General features: G+C 43.9%; 1 protein-coding gene across 2 annotated transcripts in view; it reads right to left on the reverse strand.

Moving 5' to 3' along the window:
- The window catches only part of lmo3 (LIM domain only 3), a 46,449-nt gene extending 30,495 nt beyond the window's left edge, over positions 1–15,954 (reverse strand). Inside the window, exons 1-2 of one of the 2 annotated variants that reach the window (XM_054624484.1) lie at positions 15,794–15,954; positions 11,570–11,783 (exon numbers count right to left, since the gene is read on the reverse strand). In XM_054624484.1, coding sequence (XP_054480459.1) covers positions 11,570–11,775 — 206 coding nt within the window. In that variant the 5' untranslated portion in view covers positions 11,776–11,783; positions 15,794–15,954. Of the gene's footprint in view, positions 1–11,569; positions 11,784–15,072; positions 15,176–15,793 lie in introns of those variants that run through there. The other variant, XM_054624483.1, reaches the window with a different exon arrangement.
- Between the last annotated feature and the right edge of the window lie 777 nt (positions 15,955–16,731).

Here is a 16,731-nt window from a genome sequence, read left to right on the forward strand (position 1 = left end):
TTTAACACTGATGCCGCTAAATGACCAATGTTTTACTGCACGCATGTGAATAAAGCAGCCCAGCGTAAATTAGTTATAACATGTTATTCTGTTTTTTTCCTGATAAATTTACTTGATTTACTTCTTTTCATTGGTCCAATTATAACTTCCTTAGCTGCTCATGATATTTTAAGAGCCGCACATTTACACACAAATACATTTTAGAACCAGAAAGAAATATTGAAAATGTAACTTGAATTAATAGAAAGGCAAAGCAAAAAAGTCACTTGGTGGTTCTGTCAAATCTCAGTTTCCTTAAAAACTGAAAACCATACCTTAAAGTGAAATGATATGTGGGAGAAAAACAAAGCACCTTTTGTACACAGGATTGTTCATTTCAGTATGCGGTGACATGGCGGCACTGGCTACATGCCAGGCTGTATTATCAGTGGTAGAAAATACAAACCCATAATTGGTTTCTTAAAGAGAATCAACTGCCATTCTCAGGGATCTAAGAGTTAACAGAATAAATAACGTAGGAGTATGTATTTCCCTTCAGACAATCTCTGAGATCATCTCTCTCTCTGTAACAGCCCGAGACTGCCAGACTCTCCTCTCACTGCCCGTGTGGAGGAACCATCGGGACACGTCTCAGTCCCTCAAATCCCCAAAACAAACAGGAGCAGAGTAATGTGACGATTTAAGGCCTTTACGGCAACGCGTGAAAATAGGAAGCCGCACGAGGTAGAATTACCTCCATTCTATTTCTCAACACAGATCAGATCAAATCATAACATGGACCGCTCTGTGAACCCTGACCCCGCCAAAAGCAATTTCATCCGGAGAGACGGAAGGGGAGAATCGCGCCGTATCGTGTTGAGGACGTTGAAGCTGTATTTGTGACGCATGCAAACTGAGTGAAAAAGAAATCAAAATGAAACAGGAGCAGGTGGGATTCAGATATACTGCGCTGTGTCCTGCTTTGACCTGTATTTACTCATGACTGCCGACAGTTAGAGCACACCCGCTGTATTTTCACTGAAACTGCACAGCTGATACGGCTATACCACCCCCATGAATTCCACTAACTAGAGATGTCCTGTAATTGACATGGCGATTAGCGTTTTTCTCCCATTTTCATTTCTGCTTTCGCCTCCCCCTGCGCTCACACGCCATTATTTGAATTTAACGCCGCCATCGGAAGTTTAACGACAGAGCAGGGAGAAAGAGAGAGCGGGAGAAAAGGGTGCTGAAAGTTATAGCCCCGACATATTCATATTCTAATACCTTCAGCTCAGTGGTGAAGGTATGCTTAATAGCGCCAGGTGGTGACATCTTAATTTGTCACGGCACTGAAAAAAAATGTGGCTGTGCGGCTCTCCCCTCTCTCCCCCCCCATGCATTATTCTTGCTTTAAGCAGCGCGTCTCCTCAGGGGGAAGGTAGGGGGGGGGGGGGTATTGTTTTACAACACACCCCAGCTGCGGCCTACTTGCCTCGCCCGCGGTTCTTTTCAAGGAGTTGTCTTGGGTGACCCCTCTCTCTGGCAGTTATTAATAATAACACGTGCCGGGGAATAGTTCACCTTGTAGCGCTGAGGCCGCCTCGCTGCTACTGCACGTATGACTGGAGGAGTCTCCAGGGGAGATGGGTGGGTGGGGGGAAGAGAGGAGAACAGGGGAGTGAAAGCTATAGGAGGCCAGAGCGAGAAACACACTAAAAGACATCAAACAAAAGTTCCACCCTTGTATGTAATTAGAAACAGGTAATCATCTACGGCCCCTCTAAAGTGATGGAGAGCCTGATTAGCAGCATCAAAGAAGGCCGAGAGGGCTGAGACTGAAGAGGTGAGATGGAGGTGTGTGTGTGTGTGTGTGTGTGTGTGTGTGTGTGTGTGTGTGTGTGTGTGTGTGTGTGTGTGTGTGTGTGTGTGTGTGTGTTTGAGAGAGACGATGGAATAGGAAGGTAAAGTGGCACGGCTGGCAGACTGAGTGCTACATTCTCCACCTTTAAGTCCCATTAAGAGCTTGAGCAGGAGAGGCCCTTTCTGCATGCCGAGTGCTCTATTGTAATAACAAGCAGTGGAGACGGGATTCAATCTGGGGCCCGAATGAACCGTAGCATTCCGGGCAAATTCTCCCCTTCAAGTGCTCAAGTGGTTCGAAAAAAAAGAAAAAAGAAAGAAACGAAGGCTGCTTCTTCTTTGAAGCCTCAAAAAAAAATGATTTTGTCTTTGCGTTAGATTCAAACCTGCGTGTTATTTTAGGGTAGGTTTGTGCCATTAACATGACACTGACTTCAGTAAACGGTGGAAGGGCACTTCATCATTTCAGAGATCGAATGAGTGGAGCCTGTTGGTCTGCCAGTATGTGACTGACTTGACTTTTAGATTTAAACTGCAGTTAACAGAGCACCGTTCTTCTGCCGTCATGCCAAAGAAAAAAGTAAAAAATGTGCCGAGGCGCAAGGACGGAGTAAGTAATGATGGTGGCATTCACTGACACAGCAGGCACTGTACCCTTTTAGAGAACCACATCCTTCAAGGAAAAACAAATCCTCCCCATTCTCCTCTAACCCCCCCAACACAGGAGCAGACATGGGAGAGACAGACAGAACGTTATCTTTGATGTCACACATCTCGCTTCAGTCAACCATTATGTTATGCATAGAGCTAAACAGCTAATATCTCATGACTTTATCTATCTATTTCACTCTAACTATCCAGTCCCGTTTTGCACTGTTCTACATTGTCATTTCAACATCTTCTCCCTCCCATCAAATGCACCAGCTTGGCTCAAACTATGATGCTCTACATACTGCTCTAGCGTCAGTTTCACAGGTGTCATTTTAGCGCTCGTTACATTCATTAATTTCGCTTTCAAGATAAACGTTTCGCGTTCACAGGAAACCACCGGGTTAGGTTCAGAAAAAGATTGTTGTTTAGTTTAAAATAAGTACGTTTATTGCTTACTTATTTAGGCCAATCTACGTACGCAACGTAGGCTAAGTTACGTAACCTACGTTACATAGGTTACACAACTTAACTTACGTACTTAACTCAAAATAATTTGGTTTTACACGGAACACAAACAGCGGTCTCCTGGGTGAAAGTCCTGTGTTTGTCTGACCGATCCACCCACCCCTACCTCCTCTCTATGCAGTCTTTGTAACTCTTTATATTACGTCACCGTACTGCTGCTGTAACTATGGCCACGTGGAGCGTCATACTTTGACTGACCGAGATGTCGTATTTGCCGACTTGGGAGTGAGAACGGACTGGAAACATGTAGAGGAATCACAATGTAACAACTAAGTCTCGACATTTTAGATGGACAGTTTTATGTCACATGTCACAAGATGTCGGTCATAGCTTGTAACTAATTGAAGTTGAATTACTCCCATAGAAAACAGCATCTAGATGTCACAATGTTTTGTTTTGATTTGATATCAATCATTTGAGCTTTTCCCCATTGAGTTAGGCTGACCGCATTCAGTGTTCATACTTATACCTACAAAGGTATCTGTAATTTGAATATTACCCACGTAATCCTGAGCCATGACCTGCAGTGCTGCCTCTAAGGATATCAGGTATAAGTCTGTGTAGAGAGGAGGTCGAGGTGGATGGACAGGTCAAACAAACATTAGACTTTCAGCCAGGAGACTGCTGTTTTATGTAACGTAGCGTGTGTACTCAACTGATGCAACCTGCATTTTTTACGTAACAAACATAGTTACTTTATCCCTAACCACCATATTTTTCTACACCTAACCAAGAGCTTTTGTTGCAAAAACAGGTTCTGCATTGCAGGGGCTTGCGCAGGCGTACTGATCATCCATGTTGTTGGACAGTCGTAGTAGATCACACAAAAACATTTTTGCGATCATTTTTTTGACAGACTTTATCTGTTACCATTGTGTGGCAATTAAAGAAAAAACAACCTCTGCATTTATAACTGCCATTAAGTATAACTAGAAAACCTGACGTTCACCAGTGACCCTGGTGCGAGACAGAACACTGATTCCGTTCAATAACACTGATTTTAATATCAGCACATAACAGCTACAGTATGGTTATGAGATGGGAAGGATCCTGGCTTTGGTACAGGAACCATGGTGTGTTAACCGGACTTCATTTTCCAGCATGAAGTAGGACACGCTGCCCATCTATCTCCCTTGCTGCATATTTGTTCAATATGAACATCATCCCTAGCGATAGGCTGGAAGCTTTTCATAGTAAACAAACGTATAAAATGATGACACAACAAACGTACTGCAGTGATGTAAAGTATCGACTAAACGACATAGACCACTGCTATGTTTCTACTCCCTCAGCAGACCCCACACTGCAGCTGGAGCGGAGGAGCCAATACCAGGAAGCTCTGGTGTCATTGGCCAGCGGTCCTCATGCCCTTCAGTGTTATTCAGGAGAACGGCTGAACATCTGCGCCATAGTTGTTAGAGAAAAAAGAGCTGGCCTGAATCTTTCAGCCTGCAGAGAATCAGGGAGGAGAGAAGCTGATGACAAACTACAGCCAGCTTCCTGCACGTCTCCCAGGAGCACGGCGCTCGTCCGGTGAGCAGGACGCCGTGCCGGGGCTATTCTGAAATCTAAGGGCCTTCGGCTTTTTGAGGAGCTGTTTGCCATCCATCGCAGCTGTAACAATGACGGATCTATTGCTGGGAGTCCAGTCTGCTCTGAGGAATGTTTGTGTGTTCAATTTGGGTATAACTAAGCTGTAAATTTACACTGATTTAATCACCACTCCATTATTAAGTCTGACACTGACTACTGTACTAGTGCTTTTTTCTATGTACATTAGCCAGTTAGCAACACAAAAAATGTGTGTAGTTTAGTTTGCATAGTGGCTGTTTTCAATGTTGATTCCTTTCAATCAATGTGGCTCCAGTAATGATATACATCTTTGCATATGCTCAGCTTGATCAGAAAAGTTACTGTTAGTTATGTTGTTTGTACATCCAGTACATAAACTTCGGTGTTGACAGGAAACGAACAGTTTCAGCTTGTTACATGCAGCGTTTCTTTGAAATAGATGTCTGCATTCACAGGAAACGAGCCCATTACACGCAACGTCCTTTCAAAATAAACTTCCGTGTCCCCAGGAAATGAACAGTTTCAGCTTGGTAAACGCAGTGTCTTTTCAAAATAAAGTTCCATGTTCACAGGAAAACTGCATGGTTTTCTGCAACAAAACTATGTGGTTCGGTAGGAAGGTTAGTTAAGTATGTAAGTTACAGAACAAAAGTAAGGTAAACTAAGTCCATGACTTGGTTTCACATGTGACAGGGACAGCGGGCTCCTAGGTGAAAGTCCTGTGTTTGTTTGACCTATCCAACCTTCCGACCCACTTTCTCACTCTTTGTTCCACTTCAGTTGCTCTGAGCATTTATAATGATGCCGATGAGTTTACTTTGGAGCCAGTTGAAAGCCTGGTGCATCTCATCCAACGCTACAGGATGCCATGATGCGTCGGTCTCAGACGCTGACGGGCTCTGACCAAGGGACTGTTAAATAATACTTCTGCTGTAAATACATGTGACCAACTTTGTATCTGACAGCTGCTGTACAGCCGCTGTTCTTCATTAAGGCCTGAATTACAGACTTTTTACAGTCCTCTTTAAAGTCTACAGTGAGTTTGTGTGAGTACTGAGATCAGCAAGAGGCCAAGCGGTTACACCAATGGTAAAAAACTTGCATTTATATAGCACCTTTCTAGTCTTTCAAGCGCTCAAAGCACTTTCCACTACACTACTAAATTTAACCATTTAACCCTTCACACACACTAATACAGAGGAGAAATTTGGGGTTCAATATCGTCCCCCAGGACTTCAACATACAAACTAGGGCATAACTGCCGATCCTCCGATTAATGGATGACCCGCTCTACCTTCTGAGCCACAGACGCCACACGCAAACATGCATACACATAAGCTACCAATGTAAATTAGGCACATTTTGGGGTGATAAACATGAGCTGCACACAAAGTTGTTTTATCCTCAACTTCAATTTGAATATACATTAGGCCTGTTTGATTTGGGAAATACTATGAATACTCATAGAAAGAAAATATTAAAGTTAGAGAAGGAAAATATATGTGCAGGTTATTGTCACGTTCAGCTCACAGTGAAGCTATATAGTCAATATTTAAATACTAATAATAAAGCTTTGTGGCGGAGGTGAATGTTGCCTCAACCCAGGAAGAAAAATAAATCTTTGAATGGATTCACAATCTGGCCTTGAACACTTCATTTGGACGTGCGCGTCTGTGCTGAGAAAACTATATTCCGCCACTTTGCGAGTAATCACACAAAAGGCGTGACACATGTTCATAAGGAAGAATGTATCTAAATGAGATTTCTGAAAGGAATAGATGAGTTTCAGACAGCCTCAGCCTTTTTTTTCTCTCCTTACTCCCTGCCGGTCGCTGGAGATAAAGCTTGACTTGATGTCACAGTCACGCCTGACGCCGACATACAAACTGACAATGCGTCACAAGCTTGATGTGAGATGAAGAAAAAAGATACATTTTTCATCAACATTTACATACGTGGTTATACAAGGTGGCTGTGGACTGCAAAGTTGATCCTGAAGGAGGGGGAAAAATGTAAGTTATTACACTGAACCATGCTCTACATGTTGGTTATCTCTCGCTGATAGCCAGCTTTCCAAAACGTTAATAAATCCAGCCATGTTGACGGCTCTGTGAGTTTGCTTGCATTTACAATCTTAGTAAAAACCACTGTAGAGGAAAATTGAAGTTGGATTAAAAAAAAATGAATGAATAGATAGATAAATAAATAAGTGTTCTCCTGGTGCTGTCTTTAAAATGGATGCCTGGAATTTACAGTTTTCCATTAACTGATGCCCAACAGCTTTTTTCACGCCTGCACCCGGCCTTGGAGCTGGCGCTGTGTGTGTGTGTGTGTGTGTGTGTGTGTGTGTGTGTGTGTGTGTGTGTGTGTGTGTGTGTGTGTGTGTGTGTGTGTGAGTGAGCGGGTGGCACTCAGCAGGCCGCTGCGCCGCAGTCTTCATTTCCTCAGCTTTTTTTTTTTACTTTAACGTGTCAGTCTGTCTGCTCCCTCCCTCTTCTGGGGCTTTCAAACATTATCGCTCTGTACTGTGGAAATCACACATCAGCATAAACAGTGGCGTCGCACTATTACCAGCACCATCAATGGAAGCTTCCGGTTTCAAAGGGGATCATTTGTTGATAAAAATGTTCTCGCTGCTCTTCCTCCACATTCCAAAAGAGAGCAGAGCACAAATCAAGCTCCAGGAGATAATACCTGTAATTATGTTTGCAGTTGCAGGTTTATGAAGGGATGGCTTGGCACACACACACACACACACACACACACACACACACACACACACACACACACACACTCCTCTCTGTACATCATATTTGATCACTGCTGAAGTTTTTTTTCTCCCCCGTATTTGTTTTTTTCTTTCCCTCCCCTCAGTTGTTTGTGCATGTGTTGCGATAAAGGATTATTATTTCTCTGCTGGTGGGATCACATCGCTCATGGTTGTAGACCCCTGAAGAATTCTATTAACCCTGGTTATGTCAGGCCTAATAACATGCCACCCTGCTTAGCAGAAAAGGATTGACTTGTAGGAGGAGGGGGGGGTGAGGGTGTGTGATGAAGGCCCTAATAATTTACTGTTGAAGCCAATGGAATACAAAAATGCACCAGATGTGCGGCCATCCTTATTTTTTCTCTCTCCTGTCGCTAACCTGGGCTGACAGACTGCGATAAACATAAGTAGAAATAATACATTTGAGGTTGCCTTTAGAGTGAGGGAGTGTGTGTGTGTGTGTGTGTGTGTGTGTGTGTGTGTGTGTGTGTGTGTGTGTGTGTGTGTGTGTGTGTGTAAAATTGTATTGCTTTGTGATGCCGCGGCCATTGATTGCCTCAGTGATGGAGCCCGGCTTTCTTTGTCGCTCCGCGGATCTGATGCCGAGTGCTGCGGTTGGCTATATTTGCCATTCATTAGCCAGCAGTGAGGAGATGTCAGGGCGCATTCGCCGGGCTGGGCCACTGGCGGTGATAGCGAGCGTCAAATCAATTCAGTCACCTTGAACTTTGAAGATGAAAGAATAACATGTTGGGATTGGTGTTCCTCTTAGCCTGCACGCCTGTTCTGAAACGCCTCGGCCTCGCTGCTACTGAATGCATTGGCATTGGGAAAAAACGCCAATGCCAAAAACACCAATGCCACATCAGTGGATTCACTGATGAGGTTTAGAGTTTACTGTTCTGAAGCTCTGCTACATGCTAGCCACCAGAAAGATTTGCAGACACTTTTCTGTGAGCCTGGTATCCAGCTTGATGTGTGGATATACTATATACATGAGAGACTAAGCAACCCGGTCGCCTGGAAAACAACATTCTACATTTCTGCAAAGCAGGAATAAGTTTCAAATTAGAGATTTCCAATTTGGGCAGAGTTAATGAGGTACTGTATCGGGCGGGCGTTATTGAAAGTTAAGTGGCATAATTACAAGCATAAAGAACAAGAAAGTTCACTGAGGGTGGACAGAGGAAACAAACCAAGCTTTCACGCAGCAGACCGCTGATTGTGTCCCATTTAAAACCAAAAAGAAATGCTGACTTAAACACTTGTTCCATAATGTTTTGTAAGAAAATTTGCTAAGGGCGGTTGCGGTTACGTTACGTTTTTACGTTATGTTTTTAAGTTACGTTTTTACGTTACATTGTTATGTTTAAGTGTTATGTTTAGGTGTTACGTTACTTTTTTATGTTAATTTTACCTTATTACCTTACCTTGTTACGTTACGTTTATTGTGTGGCATCAAACAGACCAACAGCTGTGGTGCTGACTGAAGTTTCTGTACAAGCCAACAAGTCCAGCAAGGACATTTGGAGTAAGCACCTCAATGCTTTTCCTGAGGACATTGTCGGTTAACCATTAAAGCTAATCTTAAACATTTAAAGTGCTTTACTTATTTAACCAACTTACTCTTGCCAAAGTATCCAGGGTGAAGCTATATTATGTAGGATGATATATAAGATAAATATAATTTAAATAAATATTAGATTCCCCTCTGCACCGTATTTGAGTACTTAGATTCTTATTCAAAAAAGGTGTAATGGGATCATCGTTCCTCTAAGTATTCAACAACACTTCGAACAGAGGGGGTTGGCTTAGAGACCACTGACCTCTGACCTCATATGTTTTTGGACAATTTATTCCAAAGCAACGTTTTACCCCTTAGTCACGCAAAAGTGGGAGCAAGGTGTTGTTTGCTATTTTTGTCAACATGTGCACAGGGCGAGCGGGGCATCAAACCACCAACGTTCCAAAGAATGGATGGTGAGAGGGAGCTTTCCACCTGAGCTGCAGCCGATTGCGCATTACCCTCACTAATTTCGGTCATGAGTTTCTATGTGGAAGGCGCAGTGAAGGAAACATACTTTACATCATAATGAAAAAGGGCTCTGAAATGTTCCAGCAGCGCCCGGCTGCACATTGAGCCGGTGTGAGTGTGCAGGCTGAGTAAGTGAGCCTGACTGTAGGTGGATAATCCCGCAGTGAGGCTCCAAACCTTCTCTGGCACAGCAGATTCTCCTCGAATCATGTGAGTGTGCAGCACATAGCAGTGTGTGCCAGGGCCTGCAGCAGGCACACACACACACACACACACACACACACACACACACACACACACACACACACACACACACACACACTAGCTAAAGATGATTATTTTTCAACATTACGTATAAATGTCCTGTAAATTCTTATTTTTTTTAAAGTTGACTATAAATGGTCTATAAACCATGCATTTAAAAAAATAACCTTTTTTATTTGAAACTGCAATACCATACAATACTATCAACTGTCTGCACAACAACACGTGTCACTCGCTTCCTGATCCAAAAATGCACGTCAGCAAACTATTCCACACACCTTTGACTAAGAGCTAGTTAGCTGTTAACTGTTAGCTAACGTAGCATTGAGTTAAATTATGTTGCGTTCAAGCTCTATTCAGTAAAAAAAAAATTGTAGACCGCAAAAGTAAATTATAACGATATCATGATGTATTCAGTTGTTCTTGTTAAATGTAGTTTTTGGCGAGATGCTTGAATAAATAAAGTTGTTTGAGGGAAATATTTGAACAATAACAGTATAAAATAGATATTAGATATTATTTCTAAGATTAGCTCTAAGAAGCTAATGGCAAGTTGTTTTTTTATTAAAGAAATGTATATTAAACCACAATCATTGATTTCCTTTTGTCATTTGAATTGCTAAACACAAATCTTTCTTTGTTTCTGCAGAAAGCTTTACACGTGTCAGGCCTCCATAAACTACACATTCTAATGTAAACAGCTCTACAGCCAGCAGCGGTCTCCCAACAGGTCTCAGTGCGACCACAACACCGGCGGCTCCGAGGAGAAAAATGATCTGCTGCTCACTGACTGAAACGAAATCTCCTTCTTGACCAGTAATGCCTAAAAAATACTGATTTGTGTTAAAATGATCTGTCAATGAGGAAAGATGATCCCTTTGACAGCTTTTGAGAAATGACGTTGATTCATATTGGAGATATGTATATAAATTGCTTTTTAAAGGCTCAATTTTGAACATATAGTATACTCACATGTATTACTAAAGAGTTTGTTAAAGGAACAAAAACTAAATGTGTGGTTTATGCTCAGATCACAGATTGTACCTTTAATAACAACTTTACTTGCTATGTCGGCTTACTGAGAATGACACTGATAAACTGTAACAGCAGACTACAAAATACGCTGCACTGCAAATAAAAAGCCCTAACATATTCTTTTCTATTTCTAACTATTTCTTTGAATTAAAATACAATCTTTTCCAGAGAATAAACAGGTGAGTGAACCCTATTCCAGCAAATAAATTCACTTCAGATAAAAATGTAATGAAACGTAGGAGTTAATCCTATCAGTCACGATGAAATGCTGGTGTTCCATTGGTTAGGCTTACGTTTGAACCGATTGGTGCATTTCTCTGTCAATCAAGATATCCAGATTGCTGTTTCTTATCGTGATTGGTTGTAACGACCCCTTGCATATGTACAATAATAATAATACAATTATTATAGTCAAAGAAAACGACACAATAAACCCAAATTTCTCTTATTAAAAACTCAGAATGCCAAACCATAATTTGATTAAATTTGCAACTGACTAATTGCTGGGTCCTGACACATTTTGAAGCCTTAAAGTGGCAATCTGTAAGAGTTTCATTTAAATAAATATCTGTATCTATTGCAAAGGGATGGGATTAATTCCACTGTATTCCAATATTTATTTGCAGCATTACAAACTGGTTGCAGGTTTCCTCCATTGTACACACAAAAACTACTACACACACACAAGTCTGAAAACTTGAAGCTCATGTATCAACAAAACAGAGCCCAGACTGATAGAAATTCTTAATCACCCTGGGCTGAAATCTTAAGGACTGCACAAAATAAAAATAGCAGGGAGCTTAACCTGAACTCTAAATGTTGTGTCAACATCTGTATGGCGAGCAGCGTTTTGTCAAACATGGCAGCTTCCTTACCGTAGGTAGTCTCTCCGGCACAGGATGAGGTTGGCTTTGGTGTAGAGCGTGGAGCCCACCTCGCCCAGCCTGCAGTCACAGCAGGCACACTTTAGGCAGTCCTCGTGCCAGTACTTATCGAGGGCCTTCAGCAGGTAGCGGTCCTTGATCTTCCGGTTGCAGCCGGCACAGCCTTTTGGCTTGGTGTCCGGCTGGACGGAGAGCATTTGTATACCTGGGAGAAGCAGACAGAGAGAGAGAGAGAGAGAGATAGGTTTTAAACACTCGTCGAACACCAGCACACTGACGGACGAGGAGGGAAACGTTTCATCATCACAAAAAAATAAGACAGGGCGAAGCTCAAATGATCAAGCAAGGAGTGTGATGCTTTAAAAATATATAAGAAAAGGGAAATGTTGGCCGTGTTTCCACGTGTTCTCATTGTGCTCCTCAATCTCTAAGCAGTGGTAAAAGAACAATATTCACGTATAATAACAAATTTAGAATAAAATAATAAAGTGAAAACAAGCATTTGTAGACCATATCTATCTTTCTTAATTGTCAAAAAAACACTGAGTTTAACCTGATTGCTATACAGCAAATAAGGTCTCAGACAATGTAATTAGGAAACGGACATTTTCAAATGTAATATTTTTCTCACTCATGTGAATAAAAACACTGATTAAGATCTTAAAACTGTGGGGTTTGAACCATGTTACATGAAAGGCCAGTATCCGGACTACACAATGCTCAGACGGTTTTTGAGGGACAAAATGAAGTATACTCCAAAAGTTAGTACGCATTTTTTTTTTTTTTTTTTTTGCAGATATTCCTTTGCGGACTATAAAAAGAGCTGTAAAAAAATAATGTAAGAGGTTTATAAGTGATGAGGAAGCTTAGGGAAAATCTGAGAAAACAAATAACAAAAAAAGTTTGTTTAAACTGGCAAATCATAAGTCCCAGTTGAGCTGTGTCTTAATTAAAAACTACCCATTAATTGTGAGTAATAAGTGTTCACACTAAAAATCTTATTGTATCGATATTGTGATATGAAACTATAAAATGTCTTCGATTTTCTGATATCGTATTTTGTCATAAGTGTTGTCTTTCCTCTGTTTTAAAGACTTAATTACAGTTAAGTAATTTCATTTTCAGACAACTGTTTTATTATTTCCTTTATCAACCTATTCATTCTTTACACATTACTGAGCATTATTTATTGCAAATTCCATTGTGCACATTTTGTAAAAGCACCAACCGTCAACCTTATAATATTGCCGTAAAATCAAGGTATTTGGACAAAATGATGGTTATATTTGATTTTCTCCATATCATCTAACACTGGCAGTACATTTCACACTTAGAGAACACACACCAGTGTGAGCTACAATCCCAATCCTTTGAAATGAAACTCCCAGTAAGGATCGGTGTACTGTAATTGTCATGGAAACATTCAATGATTAGCACATTACTCAAAAGGAGGATGTAGTCTGTCGTCCGTGAGACACACACACACACACACACACACACACACACACACACACACACACACACACACACACACTCATTGCACTTTACTTTACATTTAGAATAGTTTGAGGAGATCCCTGCCCTGATTTGGCAAAAAAAAAGGTGTAGAGGTCATTTCATTGAAACCCAAAGTAAAATGACACCCATGATGTTGTTATAGAAGATAACACTAATAGTCTAAATCTAATTCATCGTAATTTGAAGTGGTATTTTAAAAACTGGTATAACAGCTGATATTAAAGGGGCATCATAGTCCCTGTAAAGCAACAGCAAGACGTAGAAAGCCAAAAGAAGAAGTGACCAGAAAGATCACAACAAACCAACGGCGTCCTGTTTCAGTGCTGGGAGTCAACACGAGGCCCACACAGACACAAAGACACAGTTTCACATTTCTGCCAGGACACATTTTTTTTTTTTTTTACTTTGACCTCCTCTGTGTTTAAAGGGGCGTGGCCACAGGCGAGAGCTTTGCAGCGGGCCTGTATTGTTTGGCCTGAGCTGACTGTGGAGAGCCTTTGTTGGCCCATGGGGGGATACGGGAGGGGGGGATAATGTGGCTTGGCACCGGGCTGGAATTAGTATTCTCCTACCATTCCCCGAGGAGAGGCACACCCCCCCACTCCCCTTTGTGCCCCATTCACACACACACACACACACACACGCTCAGTATCTCTTAGTCATTTTAAATACTGAAACTTTCTTTTTAATCATTTTTACCTCAAAGTAGTTCTCACTATGTGCCTTTGCTAAGTAGAAAAGCACTTTTTTAATGTCAATCAAATAATGAGCGCGGACTATTGGTAAAGGATGCTGTGGTGTTTGACTTTTTGGGAACTTTTGTTTGTCTTCCTTCTTGGAAACCAGTGGTTTTACTACAGTTAAACTGCAGGAAAGTTGAAAGCTGACCAATCAAATTTGTACAAATCCAATCAGCTGTCACTGCTGTGTGTGAGGGAAAAAAACACATGTGTTTTTAAACTGACTGAGTTGCATTAAATAGGCTTAAAGCGTGCACGACACTGGCAATGAAAACAGCTATCAGCACACATGAGGAGGACTCACAGTCTAGATATGTTTAGTGATAAATCATCTGCATCAAACAGGTGTGAGGAGCTCCGGTGCATGGGGGGGGGGGGCTGTTGATTTGTTAATTGGCTGGATTTAGTTGAGAGCGGGGGGCGCGCGTCCGTTCAGCGGCACTGATCCGTCCGGGACCTCGTTAACACTACAAAGTCCCCGCTGCTCATTACCAAACCAAAAGAGGGGAAGAGTTTCGACTGCCCCCTTTTTTTTTTTGTTTTTTTTTTTTTTTTTTTTTTTTTTTACTGTGCAATCAACTTGGGTGAGACGGGGGGGGGGGGGGTATAGAAGAAGAAGAAGAAGAAGAAGAAGAAGAAGCATGGCAGGAATTTGACCACTTCTCTCTTCCGATTGCGGAGGGGAAGTGCTGAACAAAAGCCTCATTTCGGGGAATCACAGCTGCTCGGAGCCCGAAACATATCTGTGCTCGCATCCTCTCTCTCTCTCTCTCTCTCTCTCTCTCTCTCTCCTCGGCCACATGTACCATCATCATCGGATGGAGGGTGATGGCGAAGGGACGCAGAGCGGAGCTGCTATTTCAGTCGCAGCTGCTCGGCGGCGACGAGACGCTGACATTTCAACCCTATCAGTTTAATTACTGTTGCCATGGCAGCGGCGCGCCGGTAAAAGGCCAATAACGGATTGAACACGGGGACTCAATTTCGCCACGCGGCTTTGACAAGCAGCGTCTCCACCGACACCGGAGCACGTCCCCCCGTGATGTCCCCATGAGGAGGTTATCACCGCTTTAGAGCAACAGCAGGTCGGACGTGAACGCGTCGCGCTCGACGCAGAGAGATGCTGCAACTTGCAGCGACGACCAAACACACTGGAAACATGCACACGCACACGCGCGCGCCCGCAAAACGCGCCGTATTTTCACACACACAAGCGCAAAGTAAGCCTTTTCTTACCGAAACTTTTCTCCCTTTTCTGCATTTGTTGAACCCGCTGAGGCCGCCTCACCATGCAACACCCGCAACGCCGCCTGGTCCCGGAGAGCAGCTGTCTGCAGGCTGGGGTCGGGGGGGGGGGGCGCTTTGTTAGAGAGAGAGGGAACAATCCAACACGGCGACCGGCGAGGAATGAGGAGGAAGAGAAGGCGGCGGGGAAGGGAGGGAGGGAGGGAGGGAGGGAGGGTGGTGTGTGTGTGTGTGTGTGTGTGTGTGTGTGTGTGTGTGTGTGTGTGTGGGGGGGGGGATCACCGGCCAACAAAAAACGCAGGCGGATGTGATGAGGAGCTCGAGCGAGCTTGTTCGCTGCCGTCGGATCGTCACGTTTACATCGCCGCGCGGAGATGTATGCGCGCGGAGAGAGACTCAGTCAGCGAATGACAGGCCCCCCCCCCACACACACACACACTCCCCCCCCACACACACCCCCACACACACACACACACACCCCCCCCTCCCCCCCTCTCCTCCGCGGCTCGCAGACCATCTCAGCCCCGCAGACCGCTGCTGCCGCTCGCTGCTCCGCTTCGTCGTCGCACACACGGAACGGACCGCTCCCCCCCCGACATCCCACATGCATTAACCCTGCTCTTTCACTCACAGAGCGTGTTTGTATACGTCACAGCCCTGCGTCGCTTTGTTTTGGTGATGACATGTACAGCTCGCTCTCCAGCGTACTCACCTTTGTCAACAGGTCGAGCAGAAGCCTGGACGGACTCCAGCTACAGATCCTCCTCTGAGCAGGGGGAATGAAGAAGAAAAGTTCACCAAACTGACACTGCGCGCCGCGCCGCTCTTAAGGACGCAAAAACAATGAGCTCCACGTGGATCTGAGCGAACCAGTTTGCGGGAGACTGTACCCCCCACCCCCCACCCCGTCCCCCCCCAGCTACAGGTGTGCAAGCGGTGTGAGCGTGCAGGAGTGGTGCGCGACTGGGACTCAGGACGGCCGGCGTGCCCGATGCATCAGCGAGAGCGGCGCAGACGTGGGACGCGGCTGCGTGTGGTCTACAAGAAAAAGAACAACCCCTCAGCGGAGAAACATTACCCCGCCACGATAAGGTCATTCATTACGAACAGCTCCACGGTATGACGGAGAGGCGCGCTTCCGGAACGCCCATCCCCCCCTCCTCCTCCTCCTCCTCCTCAACGTCCGTCAATCTTGGAGTCGCGAGTGCGCGCTGCTCTCGTTACGTTATAGAGACAGGAACAGTTTGTCTGGAGGTGCGCGCAGAGCGTCAGGAGTTCCTTCTTTCATTTAAGGTGGACTTGCAGCCTACTTGCTGCGTTCAGGGCGCCTCATTAGGAGACGTAAAACAGAACAGTCCCTCTGACAACCTGCTGACACGCGGTCCTCACACACCAGAGTTGAACAGACAGCACACACACACACTGTGTTAGACTTGACTAAGCTACATCGAGCCCTACAATGCACCTTAACAATCAGTCCATGTGTGCTTCTGTTATCAACGAGTCCGGGAAAAGAACAGTAGAGCGCTGATACAACATGGACAAATAAATCAGTCTTTGCCGAGGTCACTGACTCTCAGGCGTCATGTGAGGTCCCGCGGCTCCACCGTTGATCTCCGCCTCTCCTCTCCTCTCCTCTCCACAGCCTTT

This window comes from Anoplopoma fimbria, chromosome 23 (genome assembly GCF_027596085.1).
Source record: "Anoplopoma fimbria isolate UVic2021 breed Golden Eagle Sablefish chromosome 23, Afim_UVic_2022, whole genome shotgun sequence".
NCBI classification, from domain to species: domain Eukaryota; kingdom Metazoa; phylum Chordata; class Actinopteri; order Perciformes; family Anoplopomatidae; genus Anoplopoma; species Anoplopoma fimbria.